Genomic DNA, 16,163 nt, shown 5'->3' with positions numbered 1-16,163 from the left:
AAAAACAAAATATATTAATACTTATTGTTTACTCATATATTGTTATGAGATCGCCTTTTGTAAAAATTTATATTTAAAGAAAAAGAAAACTAAGGATATATGCCATATGAGGCCTCATCATCGATATTAATAATTAATGAAACTATAGTAGATATACTAGGTAATTATTATAGTATAAAAAGAAGGAAATATGTTATTGAATAGTGACAAGGCAAAGCATATCTTTAACTTTTTGTTACTTATATATGATTGTGAGTTCATTTTCAGAAAATAAACATTGGATGTATGTGACTACCTTCTGTTACCTTTCTGGAGACTCTTCATCTTCCAAGAGATTAAACATCTTCTTCACTGTGGTTGCTTTGTCACTTTGCTAAGAACTCCTCTCTTTTTCTGCGGTTTGTCTTGAATGAAACAAGTGTTATATAAACTACTTCTCCACCTTTCATCCTCTCTAAGCAACCTTTTCTTTGTTTGTGTCTTTTGCTTCTCATATTTGTATGTTCTCTTTACTCTTTCTATTATTTTTCATCTTTCTGTTTAGTTCTGCATGTTCTTCTTCTTGTTGCTTTAGTTTATCAATTTGTACAAGGATTAGGGATTATTATTTTCTTCCAGGAAATATGACTAGCTTGTGCATTTTTCTGAAAAATGATGTTGGAATAAATCGATTAAAAAAAACCCTATGAGTTTATGCATGAGGATCAGCAATCATGATGGAATGTTCTTTGCAGGTGTAGAAATTATGAGTCCAAAGAAATGGTTTAAGAGAATTGTTAAATTGAAGAAACGGAAGGAAGATAAATCGGACCAAGCTAAGGTTATTTGATTTCTGTCACATACCATGTCATATTTTGTAAGAGTTTGTTAACCAAGAATTCACTGTAGATAAAATAAATTTATAATATATAAATAAATTTAAAATTTACTTTTTAATTTAATTTATAATTTATTAGATCTATCATATTATTTACTATCGGATTCTTACCATAGTAGTCATAAATATCTAGTTTGATATTTGAAATGTATATTATAAATATTTATTTTTGTAGGATTAAGTCCTATAAATATCGAGTCTCATTTCGTTTATATATTCTATAAATATTTGGTTTTGTAGTATTAAATTAAATTTAAAGTTTATTATTTAAGATGATTTATTATTTGTTATTAGGTTATCATACCACCACTATGTTTTGGTCTTTTATAAATATTTACTCTTACTTTTGATACGTATATTTAATAAATATTTAATTTTGTAGGATTAAATTTTAAACTTAATATGTATATCTTATAAAATTTAATAAGTAAGATTAAGTTAATATTAAAGTTTAATTCTTAAAACAGTAAATGAAATCTAATTAAAGTATTTATAATAATATATAAGCGGGAATAATTCTTACGATAATTAGAGGTGGAATTTCCAACGTACCATTCTTGCTACATGTGTTGGTTTTGAATTCTCTCTGGCACAATTTTGAGTAGGTGCAATCCACCCCTGAAAAACCAGATGAGTCCTCTGAAGAGAAACAAGACGAAACTTGTGAAGAGTCAAATAACATTCCTAGTGAAGGTTCGGAGGTACTAGAAAGGACAGTTCCCACCAGCTTCATAGAAGATATTGCTGCTACTCGAATTCAAAATGCATTTCGTGCATTTCTGGTACTTAATTCATTTAAAATTTAGATTAAATATATTTTTCAGTTACTAAACTATTATAAAAAATTGTAGATTATAATATAATTTCCACGTACAAATAGTAGGAAAAAATCAAATCTGCACAACACTGTTCAAATCAATGATTGGCACCATCTTATGAACATATTTTTCTTCCATCTTAAGCCTAAATTTTATTAAGCCCTCTTTTTTGTGTATGCAGGCAAGAAGAACATTGCAGAATCTAAGGGAGACTGCACTAAACTACACTAAAAACATTGCAGCGTCAAAGGTAGCAGTGAAACTCGAGGCTGCAATTCAGCATCACATGGCCAAAGAACAGACAATAAGTGCACTAAACTACATACATACATGGAGCAGAATACAGGATCAGATCAAATCTCGCAGACTCTATATGCTAACAGAAGCAAGGATTAAGCAAAAGAAACTAGAAAACCAGTTGAAACTTGCAGCTAAGATTCATGAGCTTCAGGTATATTACTACTGTCACATGGTGTTTCTTGCTTTCAACTTTTGTTAACTAAAAGTATTGAACAAATCATGTCATTTTGATTCATCAAGAAAATATGTTTTGTTGGTAATTAATGTATGGCAGGTGGGATGGTGTGGAGGTTCTGACACAATGGAAGATATACTTTCCAGGATTCATCAGAGGGAAGAAGCAGCAGTCAAACGAGAGCGAGCTCTGGCATATGCCTTCTCTCATCAGGTACACAAATTTACACGTTCATTGTTACCATCAATCACCACCACACTTATGAAATATGTTTTTAGTCTTTTCAATTTCGGTAAAATTTGGAATTAGTTCATCTTTAAAATTTTGAACCAATTTAGCACTAATAATCTTTAGAAATACGTAATTTAGCACTAATAATCTTTAAAAATACGTAGATTTAATCCTTTTAACTCAATTTTGTTAAATTTATTTGATGTTTCAAACGCATTTCAGGATTCTATTTGTATTGTTTGACACATTTTCGCTTTAATGTTAAGTCAAATACTATTATCAAACGCGTTTGAAACATCAAATAAACTTAATAAAATTTGATTAAAATGACTAAATCCACGTATTTCGAGAGATGAAGAACTAAATTGATCCAAAGTTTCAAAGAGGGACTAATTTCAAATTTCACTTGTGAAAGGACAAAAACATATTTAACTTTTTTTTAAAATATGACATTATTTTCATAATTTTGTCTTTAAAAGAAATTTAACTTTTAAGACATACAATGTGAAAGATGTGGTAAAACTATTGTCTTAGTAAACTTAAAGTTGAATCATTCTTAATTTAAATTAAAATACATTACAATGTTTTTCAGTTTTACTTACCTATTGAATCAGATTATCTCATGACTCGACCAAAACAAATCCAACTTAATTAGATTGGATTAAGTTTAATTTACTATTGGATCAAAACTGACCCAAACCAAACTATAAATCCATTAAGTTGAGCAACAGGCTAATACGGAGGGGTTATTTCATCCTACACCTCCTTTTTTCTTCCTGCACCCCATAATACTTATAAATCCTAAATTACCCTTCATTTCAGTTGTAATAGAAAGGTAAAATGTATCTCTGCATCACTTTGATTTTCTATATATTTTGAACAATAAAATTCAAAATATAAATCGGGATTGGATAGTCCATAATATAATTTTAGATTCAAAAATATATTCTAAATTACGCAATTTAAAATGTAAGTTTTCTAATATATTTTGGTTTATAGAATTCTAAATATATTTTTCGGATCCGGAATTATATTCCATAATATGATAAAAAACTAAAGAGGTGCCGATAAACATTTTATCTTTTTATTATAATTTTAACGAGAGATAATTTAGGAAAAATGGGAAGTGTAGGAAAAAATAAACATATGATTAGGGATGTCAACGGGTAGGGTACGGGTAGTAGTTCTCTCGTATCCTATCCGCGGGATAAATATATGTCCCGTAACCGTACCTATATCCGTTGGGTATCCATGTATCCGCCTATTTTTTTCATATCCACGGGTACCCGCGGGTATTTGTAAAATTATTTAAAAAATAAATATTTAATCATAAATTCAAATAAAATACAATAAAATACATCACTGTCATAAATTTTAAATAAAATTCAAATAAATTCAAGTTCATACAAGTCCAAATAATTGTAAAAAAAAATATAAAATGACGTTCAACACAATAGAAATTCTTTAATTAGTGCTTTGATCAACAAACTCATTTTCTCCTACTGGTTCCTGAAAAATAAACAAAATAAGCAAATAATAAACATAATAAACCTCAATTATTACATGTCAAGTATTCTTATTTTGATTCCATCATTTGACAACAAGCATACCATAAATGTCATTGTCTAGATAAGGTTTGATGTATATGCCCAATTTCAAAAAAAGGAAAGAGAAAAATGTCAAGGGGTGGAAGTTTAGCGGATACGGGTATCCACGGGTACGGATATTATGATACCCGTACCCGTCTCGTTAACATGCGAGTATCAAAAATACCCGTATCCGCGTATAACGAGTATCCATTTTTAATATCTATTTTCTACTCATTACGAGTACGGATTTTTTTGACATCCCTACATATGATTGACTTGAAATATATTTTAAAACTTACTCTTATACTTGTTGAGAAATTGTATTTTGTCTTTCATTTCATGCCCTGAATTAATTTCAACAAATTAATTGAATCCCTAAAATAAGTTTTCCTAAAATTGTGTTGACATTAAAAAATTATAATTTTTTAATAAAAAGAGAAAAAAATTTAAAATCTTGATCCAACCCCATCTAACCCTATAAGTAGATTAGATAATAGGTTTGTCCAAATCCTACTCAGCCTTCCAAATATGAGATTGCGCTCATTTTGAAAATTTGTGGTCTATAAATAGTATTATATGCTTGCAAATTCTAAAAAAATACAAAAGAATTAATAACATTCATCGTTTACACTAAAAAGTCAAAGGAGTCTTACATAAATAAATAAAAAACAACGTCAAATACAACGTTCCTAATTAAAAATTATCAATCACCATCTATCTAAACGCAATTCTTCATTTTTGCTATTATTACATTTATAGATTTCAAATTTCTTAATAAAACCCCAAAAATAGTCCTCCAAGATAAACATGGAAAATTTATATCCCAGAATGGGAAATCTCCCAAACTTTTCCTTTACAAAAATCCAACATACGCATGTTTCTTTCAGGAACTAGATCTAAATTTTTAAATTGCTCGTGCTTTATTTAAGAATAATGATATTTTAACTACTAAATTTTGACAATTTTCTCTTATAACATGAGGTGGCTTCTTCTAAGTGATTTTAAAATATTAAGAATAAGAAAATGAAAAAATGAAAAATCACTTAAAGAATGATAAAGTTGTAAGAGAAAGTTGTCAAAATTTAGTAGTCAAAAAATCATTTCGTTATGTTAGTTGTTTTCATCCATTTTTTTTTCTCTCTCTTTATATTAAAAAGTCAAACATTTTTGTTGTCCTTTATCAAAAATAAAAAAAATTGACCCCACTGGTGTGACCATATTTCAGTGGAGGCCCAATTGCAGGCAGTATTTGGGCCAGGCTATCTACTGCGTTGGCAAAGAAAGCTGGGGTTGGAGTTGGAAGGAGAGGTGGGTAGCAGTTCGTCCGTGGCAAATCCGGCTTCGTTTTCCTGACCCCATCACAAAGAAAACCACTGACACCAAAGTCCCATTCTCTATTCCTGAGTTGTCAAATACAAAGGAAACTCCGAAAGGGAAAGAAAACAACACTCCAGATCTGTCTAACAACAATCTAGCCAAATAAACCACGCTGTCTCCTCTGTCATCTATGCCAATCCTTATCACTTTTTTTTTTTTTTTTCTATCCACCATTTCATTGTATATGATTAATGAATTTTAAAGTATCAGCATAACTGAAATGTCAAATTTCATAGCAATGAACTTTAAAATGATGAGAGAAACATGATCTTGATGCAGTTTTCAAAACCTTTGTCTTAGGTTAAAATTACATTGTCGGACTATTCTGAGAAGCTTGTTTGAAGGTAACACAGATTTGAATATTGGCGAAAACAAACTCTACGGTCATAGTACTACTGATACACGCCTTAGATCAGATAAAGTTTATCTTTTTCTTAGAAGATAAAATACCCGATTGTCATATTTCAGTGACCATCCTTTCAATTACTCATTAAACCAAAATGAACTAGAAAAGTATCATCTTTCATCTCATGTCAGATACCTGTTGTTTCTCTTATTTGGAGTGGCGTAATTAAGTCCCTTGTGCATTAATTTAATATCATTGGATGATGATTTCCACTGGTTTAATTTAAGAAACATGGCGGTGAACCTTTGTGGTGTCATATTCATTAAATACTTGCCACTTTCCACACATAGTAACCTGAGTTGTATGATGTACGATGAGTCCATGACCCACACTACAATGTTGTTTTTTGTGTAATCTTATTTAACAGCCGCACTAACAACAAAAATAATTGATTTCAAATGTTAATGGTCAGTATTTTGTTCACAAAGAATTGAACTCAAAATCTCTCTCCTCTTATCTTTCAAACTCGTTATCCGTCAAAAAAAAAAATTGAATTCACAGCCTCTTTTACCTTCTTTTTTAACTTTTACCGTTAAGATTTTTCCCTCATGGAGAAGAAGAAGAAGAGGATTGGGAAGTTAAAAACAGTAGGAAAGATCTTTGAGGTTGTGAGATTTGCTTGGTTGCAAGGTAGGGGACCACAGACAGGTGTAGAAGTATGACACTTTAGTGGTACCCATGAGAGCGAAGTGTTTCATAATTGAGCTTGGTTGTGCTCATCAATCACCCTCTCCTTTTCATGGCTCCCCCTGCAGATGTTGTTTTTTACTTTTCCCACTTGTTCTTAGCTATTGGGATTTAACTACTCAAATCATGAGTCATGATGGACTTCTGCCATTACCTCATGTTACTGTTGTAAGGCTGAAAACCCAAAAGAAAGCACCTGATATTTTTCTAGAAGGAAAGATGTGTGGTTCAAAATCGGATGGTAGAAAACCATTCATGCCACTACAATTTAAAGCTTCTCTTTTTCATTTCAAACCTCACTCACTCTCTGCATTAACTAAGCTGGTAGGTGAGTGGGTCATCAAAGATGACTTGCGGATATTTTTTCCTTTATCACGTTAACTTTTATATTCCTAATCAAGCTTTGGGTCGCAGTCATAGCATACTAAACTAGCTCAAGAACCACAATTATGACATGTGAAAGGAAAAGCAGCAAACCATGCTGAATTTAGGATATTTGCCTTTTTACCAAGCTCGGAATCAAAATCGGCTTCACGCAACCCTTTCTCCTTTGTCAACAGTTTTATCTACTGTTCATCGACAATGACTTCTCAGTCAAATGCTCCCAAATTCGAAGCAAGAAAGAGAAAGGTGTGATGGAGCTGTAGATTTCTTTCCAATTGTTTTTGAAGATCAGGAAGCTAGTGTCTAGTGAATGGTGGATGGTTGCACGAGAAAGTAGTAAAAAAAGGAACAAAACAACAATCATTCTAATGCAAAGAGAACCCTCTTTCGTTTCCTTCGTATAACAACTTAGGAATCAATGAAACAGTAATCATGTTCCTACATTTCTTTTTCACTGCCCTTTCTACATCCATCGGATTAGAAGAAAGATGTGATACAATATAGACAAATAGAAAGAAAAATTAAATCTTAAAAAAGTGTTGTGAGAAAATATGATTACTTCCAATTAAAGACCATCCTTTTTCTCTCGTTTCAAACAACAGAACAACATTCATACTTACCATGCCAACAAATCGAAGCAAGATTCCTCTGTCGGCTTATTTTGTTTTACCCTGTTTTGTCATGGAGAGAACCCATTATTCTGCATCTGGGTCTGCACTAACTAGGAAATATACAACAACTAAGACCAAGCTAGTTCTTTTATTCAGTGAGAATGTTTTTCAAATCACTACAACAAAGTAGAAACGGAAGAAATACAGAGATGACGAAGTCACTAACAAAGGGAAAAACATAGCAATAGCAATCATCAAATACACATGAAACCAAAGAAACACGGCACTGCATGTCCTAGTTATTAAGCACGAAAAACACATAAAACATCAAAATACCGAGGAATGCGAAGACCTGAATGTCTGTCTCAGATTTTCTTCATTCCCACGGCATAGGCCATTGACATCAACACATCTAGAGATCCAAACCCAACTCTCTTGAATTCCCATTGCAGCTTGAAAATTCATTCAACCTAATATTCCATTCCAAGAGCATGTTCTCTTCATCATCTTCGATGTAACCCGCAAAACCCTAAAATAACATCAACAAAAAATACTGTGTAAGAGAAACGAAAAAGGAGGAACCCTATTGAGATTTCAAGAACTGGGTCGTGAGAGAGAACCTCGGAAAGAAGAAAGTTGGGATCTTTTGTGTTTTTGAAATCAATGGCGAGAATCAGAGGAAGCAGAGGACGGCCTGTCGGATACGCCGTCGTGCTCCTCTTCACCCTGAATTCGTGCTGGAATGCGAAAGCCAGGGAATCCACCGCCGTTGGAGAAGCCGCCGGCGACGGAGCCCTGGTGGATCATCGGCGAGAGGTAGTGATGGTTGTGATGGTGGTGATCGACCGAAGGGTCTATCCAAGCACGAACCGAAGGGGTGTTACTGGACTGAAGGGGTCCCCTCTGAGAAAAAAATTGGCCAAACGCCGGTGCCGGCGTGTTGAACACAAACCCACCGCCATGGCCACTGTTGCCACCAAAGAGCAACCTTTGCTCCTCCGAGTGGTGGTGCTGATGCTCCGACCAGGCGGAACCGCCATCGAAGCCGAGCGCCGTTCCGGCGAATAGCACCGGCTCGTTGTGGCTCTGAGGCTGGTGCTGAAGCATGATAGGGTCCTGAAAGGACTGCAACGACAAACGCAGATCTTGCTGCCTCAAATCCGGCGGCGCCGGAGGGTAACTCTGATACGACGTCGTGGTAGCTTCGACGGGAAAGAAAGTTTTGATTGTCTCGGCAATGTTATCGGTATCCAAAGACGGTGGCAGAAAACCAGGACCACTGTTGTACTTGCCGTTGCCCATGTTAGCATTTTCACTCTCCAACTGTTGGTGAGAGAATTGTTCCGGAACTCTGGTAGGGGCGACGACAACGTTGCTCTCGCCACGGCTGCCGAACGCTGTCGGGTCTTGTTCTACAGCGAGAGACTTGTTCTGGCGGAGGACGATTTCCTGCTGCTGCGGCGGTTGCATTGACGTGGCCGTGGGGTTCCATGGCGGGAGCTCCGCAAGCTCGTCGATGGCGGTCTTGGCTTTTTTTATGAGCCAGTCCACCGCCTTGCTGGGGCGGTCATAGCCGAGGCGGTCCTGGACGTCGTAGAATTGGATGGCGGTGTGCGCCGCCAGGCGCACACGGCGGTCTCTGGGGCCTTTGGCAGTGCAGACCTTGCTGTGACGGTCCTTCCGGCCGGTGGAGCGGACAATGTGGCCGCCTTGCACCTCCACGATCTCTCCGCCGGCGGCTCTCATGGCCGATCTCGACGGTGCTGGTGCTTGGTGAAGGAGATGGTGGTTCTGTGATTCCCCCATCTTTCTCGCATGTTCGGTTGAAGTAAGCGACGAAGGCGGTGGTGGAAGAGGAGGGAGAGAAGAGCGTTTCTTTGGTAGTTGAAGTGGGTTTAAGAGGTCCGTGTCTAAACCTGTGTAAGATGGTTCTTCATGTTGACGGTGTAGAAATCGGAGAGGATGAGGTTGTCGGTCTTGCTGGTTTCCTCCTTCTTCTTCCTGGGTTGTGTTGAACACCAGATTCTGATGATGAGTCTGATGCTGATGCTGATGCTGATGCTGAAGCTGAAGAAGATGATGATGATGATGATGACGACGATGATGATTATGATGGAAATTCCTGTGAGGATCCAGAGTCAGACCCTTGGTGGTGTTGGTGTCGGGATTTTCCTCTTCCAGCTTTTGACGAAGCTTTGCACTTATTCCTAATGGGTTGATGATTCTTTACACTCCCAGCTTTGGTGGTCGTGCAACTGCCACATCTCTGAAACTTGCTTCTGCTTCTTCCAAAAGTTCATGCCATTCAATTTTGCCACTTCCATCACCACAAAACTAAACCAGAGGAAACTAAACTAAACTAAGCAAAACAAAACTAAGCGAAACCAAGAATGTTATAGCAAGAGGGTTTTCTTTAGAGCCTAACCCATCTTTTTCTCTCTCTCTGGTAATTTGGGTCCTTTTTTTACGGTTATGTAATGTAGTAACGAGAGTGGAAGCAGAATACGGTTGGGTTGGTTAATACCCTGTTGGTCTTGGGGAAAGGAAAGCGGTGTGGTGTTGGAAAAAAATGGTTGATAGGGAGACAAGAGAAAAGAGATATAGGGAAGAGGAATTGATTCTGGGCCTATGGGAGGGGTTGTTGATGGCAGTGGTAAAGGTGACAGTGTTTGGTCGGAATGGAGGTGTTAAATATCCGTGACTGCATCCCTGCCCCTCTTTCAGATGCTGTTCTTATACCACACTACACTACACACTATTCATTCATTCCATCTCCATAACTCCTCCATCTTCCATCCTCTTCCCGCTTTCACCATTTCACTCTTCACTTTCACTTTCTTCATTTCGCCCCCCCTTTTTCTTTAGTACATCAACAAAACTTCAAATACATTTACTTTTTTTTTTTTTATTCACCGTCATAATCATATAATATCATGCAAATCACATGTAAACTATAGTAAGATAACTTTATCTTAAATGGTCGCAAATTTCTTTTTACTTGATTTTGTGAAATTCAATTTAAAAATCAATTTAACTTAATTTTTTTTTTTCATTTTTAAGAAAGTATGTGATATATTTTAACCTTTGTTGATTTTATTATATTATCGAATTGTTATTAAAATAACGGTCATATATATATATATATATATATATATATATATATATATATATATATATATATATATATATATATCCGACTGTCATTTTAATAATAACTCGATAATATAATAAAAAATCAACAAATTTTGGTTAAAATTTGTTGATTATATATGTAATTTAATCTACAATAATAAATTTTATTCAGTTACCTACCTATTTAATAATCAGGTATTTATTTAAAATATATTCACGAATATTTTCATGGATATTTGTGGATATAATTTCAAATATTTAAAAAATATATTTTATAAATTTTTAAAATAAAATTTAAATAAAATTATATATATATATTATAAAATATAAATTTAATTTAATCTAGTATAATATAAATTAAATTTTAATTTTAATTAAATTTAATTTAATTTAATAAAACATAAATTAAATTTTAATTTTAATTTTTGTATATTTGCATGTAGGGATAATATGATACTACACCCGACAAATTTATAAATAGATATTAAAATACTCACTACCCGTAGATATTTGTTATTTGTAAGTACCAACTATTCATTACAAATTTTATCTATAAAAATTTACAGATACGAATATTTTTGTTATTTCTAGTTGTTATTAGACTCTCATTTAGTTTTAAATTCAAAATGTAGATATTTTAATATATGAAGATAGGTTAAAAGTTTACATTAACAATAAGAAGTTTTCAAAATTGTAGAATATAAACTGTCTTAGAATAAGAGTGAATTAAATTCAAAATTCATTTCTTAAAATATAATACAATTTTATCATTTAATCATCTAAGTAGGAGATTAAGTCGAAGTTTAATCAACAATTATATAACTATTCTACGTATGTTGTTGTAAAGGCTTATATCTTCTAAAAATTAAGATTAATAGTAACTGCTTGTCGTAATTACTAAAGAAAAGAGTAGGATATTGAAGCAAGTGTTACTATTAAGGTTAAAATTAAACTTAAAAAGATGGAAAAGAAGTGACTGAAAATTTTGTCCATTAGAATCTGAGAATTTTACTTGCTAGTTAGAAGTTAGAACCGTTGGTTTTATTAAATATATATTAGAAATAAATTTGTCTAGATGCTCTTTGAGGGATAGATCCCTTACATGCCTCCACCACACCTTTCGAAAGGGACACCCTCGCACAGCTTTTCTGGTATCTCTTTCTCCCTTCTCTCTACCTTTATTGTTTCGCTTAAAAGCAACATAACCATAGCATGGATCCATAGATTTACTTCACCACTCTCTTATCATTTCTTTTCTCTTGCATTGCATTATAGGACCAATCATCAAAAACTCAAAAAACAAGAACAAATATTAATTCAAATAAATAAATAAATAAATAAATATCTTTTTATTGCTATTTTTTTTATTTTAATTAAATACCTACGTTATAATTCATTATATTGCAAACATATATGTAGCATGAATATTTTATGTATTAATTTTTTGGATTAAATATGTTTTTTGTAGTGAATTTTGAAATTAGTTCATTTCGAAACTTTGGACTAATTTAGTCATTCATCTATCTCGAAATACGTGAATTTAGTCATTTTAATCAAATTTTGTTAGGTTGATTTGACATCTTAAGCGTGTTTCAGAATAGTATTTGACTTAATATTAAAACAAAAATGTGTCAAACAATATAAACAACTCAAATACAATTTTGAAATACGTACTAAACATCAAATAAATCTAACAAATTTTGATTAAAAAGACTAAATCTACATATTTCGAGAGATGAAGAACTAAATTGGTCCAAAGTTTCGAAATGGACTAATTTCAAAATTTCCTTAAAAGTTAAGGACCAAAAACATATTTAATCCTAATTTTTTTTTATGTTAAATAGTATATTTCCTATAATTAATTATATTAATTATGTAATTTGTAACGTATTTCTTCATAAATATAGATGAAGATACAGGCTGCTTTTTTCTTATAAATTTTCTTTTTATCTATTTTTTCATATATATCAATGAAAACAAATGAGTTGGGAGAGAGCATCTTTTTCCATATTGTTTTTCGGTTCACTTCTTTCTTTTCTAGAACAACACTGCGTGCCTACGTTTTTGTATCTTGTCCTTTTCCTTATAAAGTTAAATAATTTCACAGTTTTCAAAAACTATTTAAACTCAGCGATCACAAATATTTGTCGATATAGTTATTTAAGATTTAATTATACATGTTTTACCAATCACATATTGATATTTACCATTCAAATATTATTAGTTTTTAAATTTATATTTTCACCTATGTTTAATTTTTAAAATTTTAAAACATTCTGTGCACTAAATATATTATTATTCAATTTGTAAATAATGGTTCATAAAAGAAAACTTACATTTCATAAAAGATGAGGGCTTTTGGATGTTATATGGTTTTATTGAATAACTAATTAGAATGATGAGTTTATACCATACCGCTAAAACTCAAATATAGTGATAAGTACCGTCATATGTTGAATTTAAAATAAAACTTACGATCATAAAAATTAGATATTATATTATCATAATATATATATATATATATATACTTTGTCTTTAGACCTATTAAGTCCAATAAAACTATATGGACATTAAAAGACAAGGAAGTAAAGAATCCAAAATTAAACAAGCTCAATTGGAGTCTAATTAAAGTTCAATTAAAGAAAGTCATTATAAAGAGAAAATACTCAACATGACAAGTGTGATACTAGCATGGAAAACATGATTTCATCTTAGTCATTAAAATTTCAGTCAAGTGTGATTTGGGTAAGTATATATAGTTAACCCTCTATTATACACATTAGAATTTATAAAAATTTTAGAAACTCTTAACCTTGATTGGATGGAGAATTTTACAGTTTTCACAACAATCAAATCCATGAAATTTGAAAGTATTTTTAAATTGTTTCATTTTTTAAATACATTATTTGGATATCAATTCAAATATAGTGAATTTTTTTTAATAAAGTATTTCAATTACCATCAAATAAAAAAATGTAAATATTAAATAATTATTAAAAATTAAAAAAATATTAATATTGACTATCAAGGTCGACTCGACTTTACTACTAGTCTAGGTCGACTCGACTCTATTTGGTCTAGGCCGACTAGTTTGAACTTTTGGCTCGGGTCGACTTACCTCGACCATCTCGGACTGACTCACATCGACTTTCGATTTGGACAAACTCGACTCAAACTTTAATCAAGGACAACTCGTCCTAACCTTTGGTATGAGACAACTCGTGTTGATGATTCGCTCAACCTTCGATTTGGACAAACTCAACACAAACTTTAGCTCAGGCTAACTTAGATCGACTTTCAACTCGGACTGACTTGTGTCGACATTTGATCCGAGACGAATCGGCTCAACCTTTAACCCGGTGAACTCGTCTCAACCTTAGCCAACCTTTCTCAATCTTTGGTTGAGCCTTCAACACAAACCGATTCACTTAAGCCTTGGGTCTAAGTCAACTTAACTTGACCTTTTGTAAGTGGAGTAAAAGTGGAGTGAAAAGAAATGAAATTTCAAATTACTTATATTTGTTAAGTTAAATTATTCGGTTGGTCCCAAAATTGGCTGAAAAGTTGGTTCTCAATTATATACACACTTGGTTATGTATAAATTTTATTTTAAAATGTTCGATGTAAGTTTTAAAAAGAAGGTCCAATTCACCAATCTCTTTAATCTTAATCCTTTTATTCTAATAAGTTAAAACACATTTAGTATGGGCACATGTATTTACTTTTTATTTTTATGATAATAAAAAATAAAATTATTATTATTGTTATTATTATAATTATAAAATTAAATATAATTTTATTGTAAGTAATTTTTATTTATTTATAAGTAATAATTTAATTAAAAAATAATTAAACTTAAAAAAATCAAATCAAAAAACAGCTAAATTTAAACCAAATGGTGACTTAAAAATAATATTATAAAAAAATTAAGGGTTAAATATGTTTTTGGTCTCTTAATTTTCTTTGAATTTTGGAATTAGTCAATTTTAAAACTATGGACCAATTTAGTCCTTCATCTTTCGAAATATGTGAATTTAGTTCTTTTAATCAAATTTTGTTAGTTTTATTTAATGTTTCATAAACAAATTTTGAGTTGTTTATACTATTTGACACATTTTTTACTTTAATATTAAGTTAAATACTATTGTGAAATGCATTTAAAATGTCAAATAAACTTAACAAAGTTTGATTAAAAGGACTAAATTCACGTTTTTCGAAAGATGAAGGGCTAAATTGGTCAAAAGTTTCAAAATTGACTAATTCTAAAATTTACTTAAAGTTAAGAGACCAAAAACATATTTAACAAAAAGTTATTTAAAAAGTAAAATTAAAAATAAATATAAACTCACAAACAAATCTTTTATATATAGATATAGAAAATAGTCAATTTTCAGTTAATATAAAATATTTAAAAAGTAGTTTACAGCTCAAGAATTTTAAAAAGAGTTATATGCAATTGTGAAATATATTTAAGAATTAATTGAATTATAAAATACTTAAAATATGAGTATATGTTTTATACATCCATTTGTCAAAAAGAAAAAAAAAACTTAAATTTTACACTTTGGAACAATTAACATATTTTCTATATTATAATTTTAAAAAGTATACTCTTAATATAATAATTTATCCTTCAAAGAAGTTGATTTTATAAAATTTGATACTAAAACGGTACCATTATATAATCCATTAATTCTTTCATGAATTTTATAAAATTTGATACTAAAACGGTACCATTATATAATCCATTAATTCTTTCATGAATATTATTTAATTGAAATATTAATTACAAAAAGATAAATAAAATTTAATTATATAAAACGAGTGTTGATTAAGATGGTTTACAGTTTTTTTCTTTTCATAATAATGACTTAAACACAACCCCACAATTTCAGTTATAGCCCTAATAAGTTCGATCACAATATTTCAGAGCTAATTTTAAAACTAAAAAAAAGATGTTTTACCACTGTATTAGTTGAACGTTATTTTCCTACTATAACCTTTCAGCCAACACAAATTGACACATTTCAGCCTTCCTTATTTTATTGTGAATATGAATTAAATAAATAGTTAGTGTATAAAAAAAATAAAAACAATTGAACATTGATAATTAATGATTCAATAGGAATTATTCAAAATAATTTATTAATTTGACACAAAAATAAACAGAAAAATGTATTTTTATAATAATTTGGTACACTAAAAAATAATTAAATATGTTTTTCGTTTTAATTTTTTTTAAAAAAATTAAATATAAGTATTTTATCCCTAAAAATCATGTTATACCTCCTCTCCACAAATGGCACGTAAAAATTATATTACAATACAGTGTAAAATTCATTTTTCAAATAAAAAAAAAATTCTACATATAGTTTCACCAGTGCAGAAAAGTGTTTTTGCCGCGGTTATTTTGGTCATTTGGCCTCGATTTAAGATCCGAGACATATCTAGCCGAGGTAAAAAAGTCACCTTTCTGCCTCGGTTCTTACCCGAGGCATATCTCATCATTACTGTCTCGGTTCTGATACCAACCGAGGCATAAAATACGTTAAAAATTAAAAAAAAATAATTTCGAA

At 31.4% G+C, this 16,163-nt stretch overlaps 2 protein-coding genes across 2 annotated transcripts; one reads left to right on the top strand and one right to left on the bottom strand.

The window, feature by feature from the left end:
- Positions 1-469: 469 nt before the first annotated feature.
- On the top strand, positions 470-6,245 carry LOC114170441 (protein IQ-DOMAIN 10-like). Its single transcript, XM_028055916.2, has 6 exons — positions 470-498; positions 735-820; positions 1,483-1,659; positions 1,877-2,146; positions 2,270-2,383; positions 5,216-6,245. The coding sequence occupies exons 2-6, from the start codon at positions 746-748 to the stop codon at positions 5,471-5,473; spliced, it is 894 nt and encodes a 297-aa protein (XP_027911717.2). The 5' UTR covers positions 470-498; positions 735-745; the 3' UTR covers positions 5,474-6,245.
- Positions 6,246-7,584: 1,339 nt separating this feature from the next.
- On the bottom strand, positions 7,585-10,290 carry LOC114170507 (transcription factor TCP3-like). The gene is made up of 2 exons (XM_028055996.2): positions 8,076-10,290; positions 7,585-7,984 (listed from the first exon to the last, which is right to left on the bottom strand). Exon 1 carries the CDS (start codon positions 9,259-9,261, stop codon positions 8,116-8,118), a length of 1,146 nt encoding a protein of 381 aa, XP_027911797.2. The 5' UTR covers positions 9,262-10,290; the 3' UTR covers positions 7,585-7,984; positions 8,076-8,115.
- Between the last annotated feature and the right edge of the window lie 5,873 nt (positions 10,291-16,163).

Source organism: Vigna unguiculata, chromosome 11, assembly GCF_037176805.1.
Source record: "Vigna unguiculata cultivar grain cowpea cultivar isolate G323 ecotype 2 chromosome 11, ASM3717680v1, whole genome shotgun sequence".
Lineage (NCBI taxonomy): Eukaryota > Viridiplantae > Streptophyta > Magnoliopsida > Fabales > Fabaceae > Vigna > Vigna unguiculata.
Note: the sequence above shows the minus strand (reverse complement) of the source record. Positions and strands in the feature narration are given on the sequence as shown.

Coding starts and splice junctions, on each gene's coding strand:
- LOC114170441 (XM_028055916.2), top strand. CDS start 746: ATGAGTCCAAAGAAATGGTTTAAGAGAATTGTTAAATTGAAGAAACGG. Junction 821..1,482: donor ATAAATCGGACCAAGCTAAG/GTTATTTGATTT, acceptor AATTTTGAGTAG/GTGCAATCCACCCCTGAAAA. Junction 2,147..2,269: donor CTAAGATTCATGAGCTTCAG/GTATATTACTAC, acceptor AATGTATGGCAG/GTGGGATGGTGTGGAGGTTC.
- LOC114170507 (XM_028055996.2), bottom strand. CDS start 9,261: ATGGGGGAATCACAGAACCACCATCTCCTTCACCAAGCACCAGCACCG.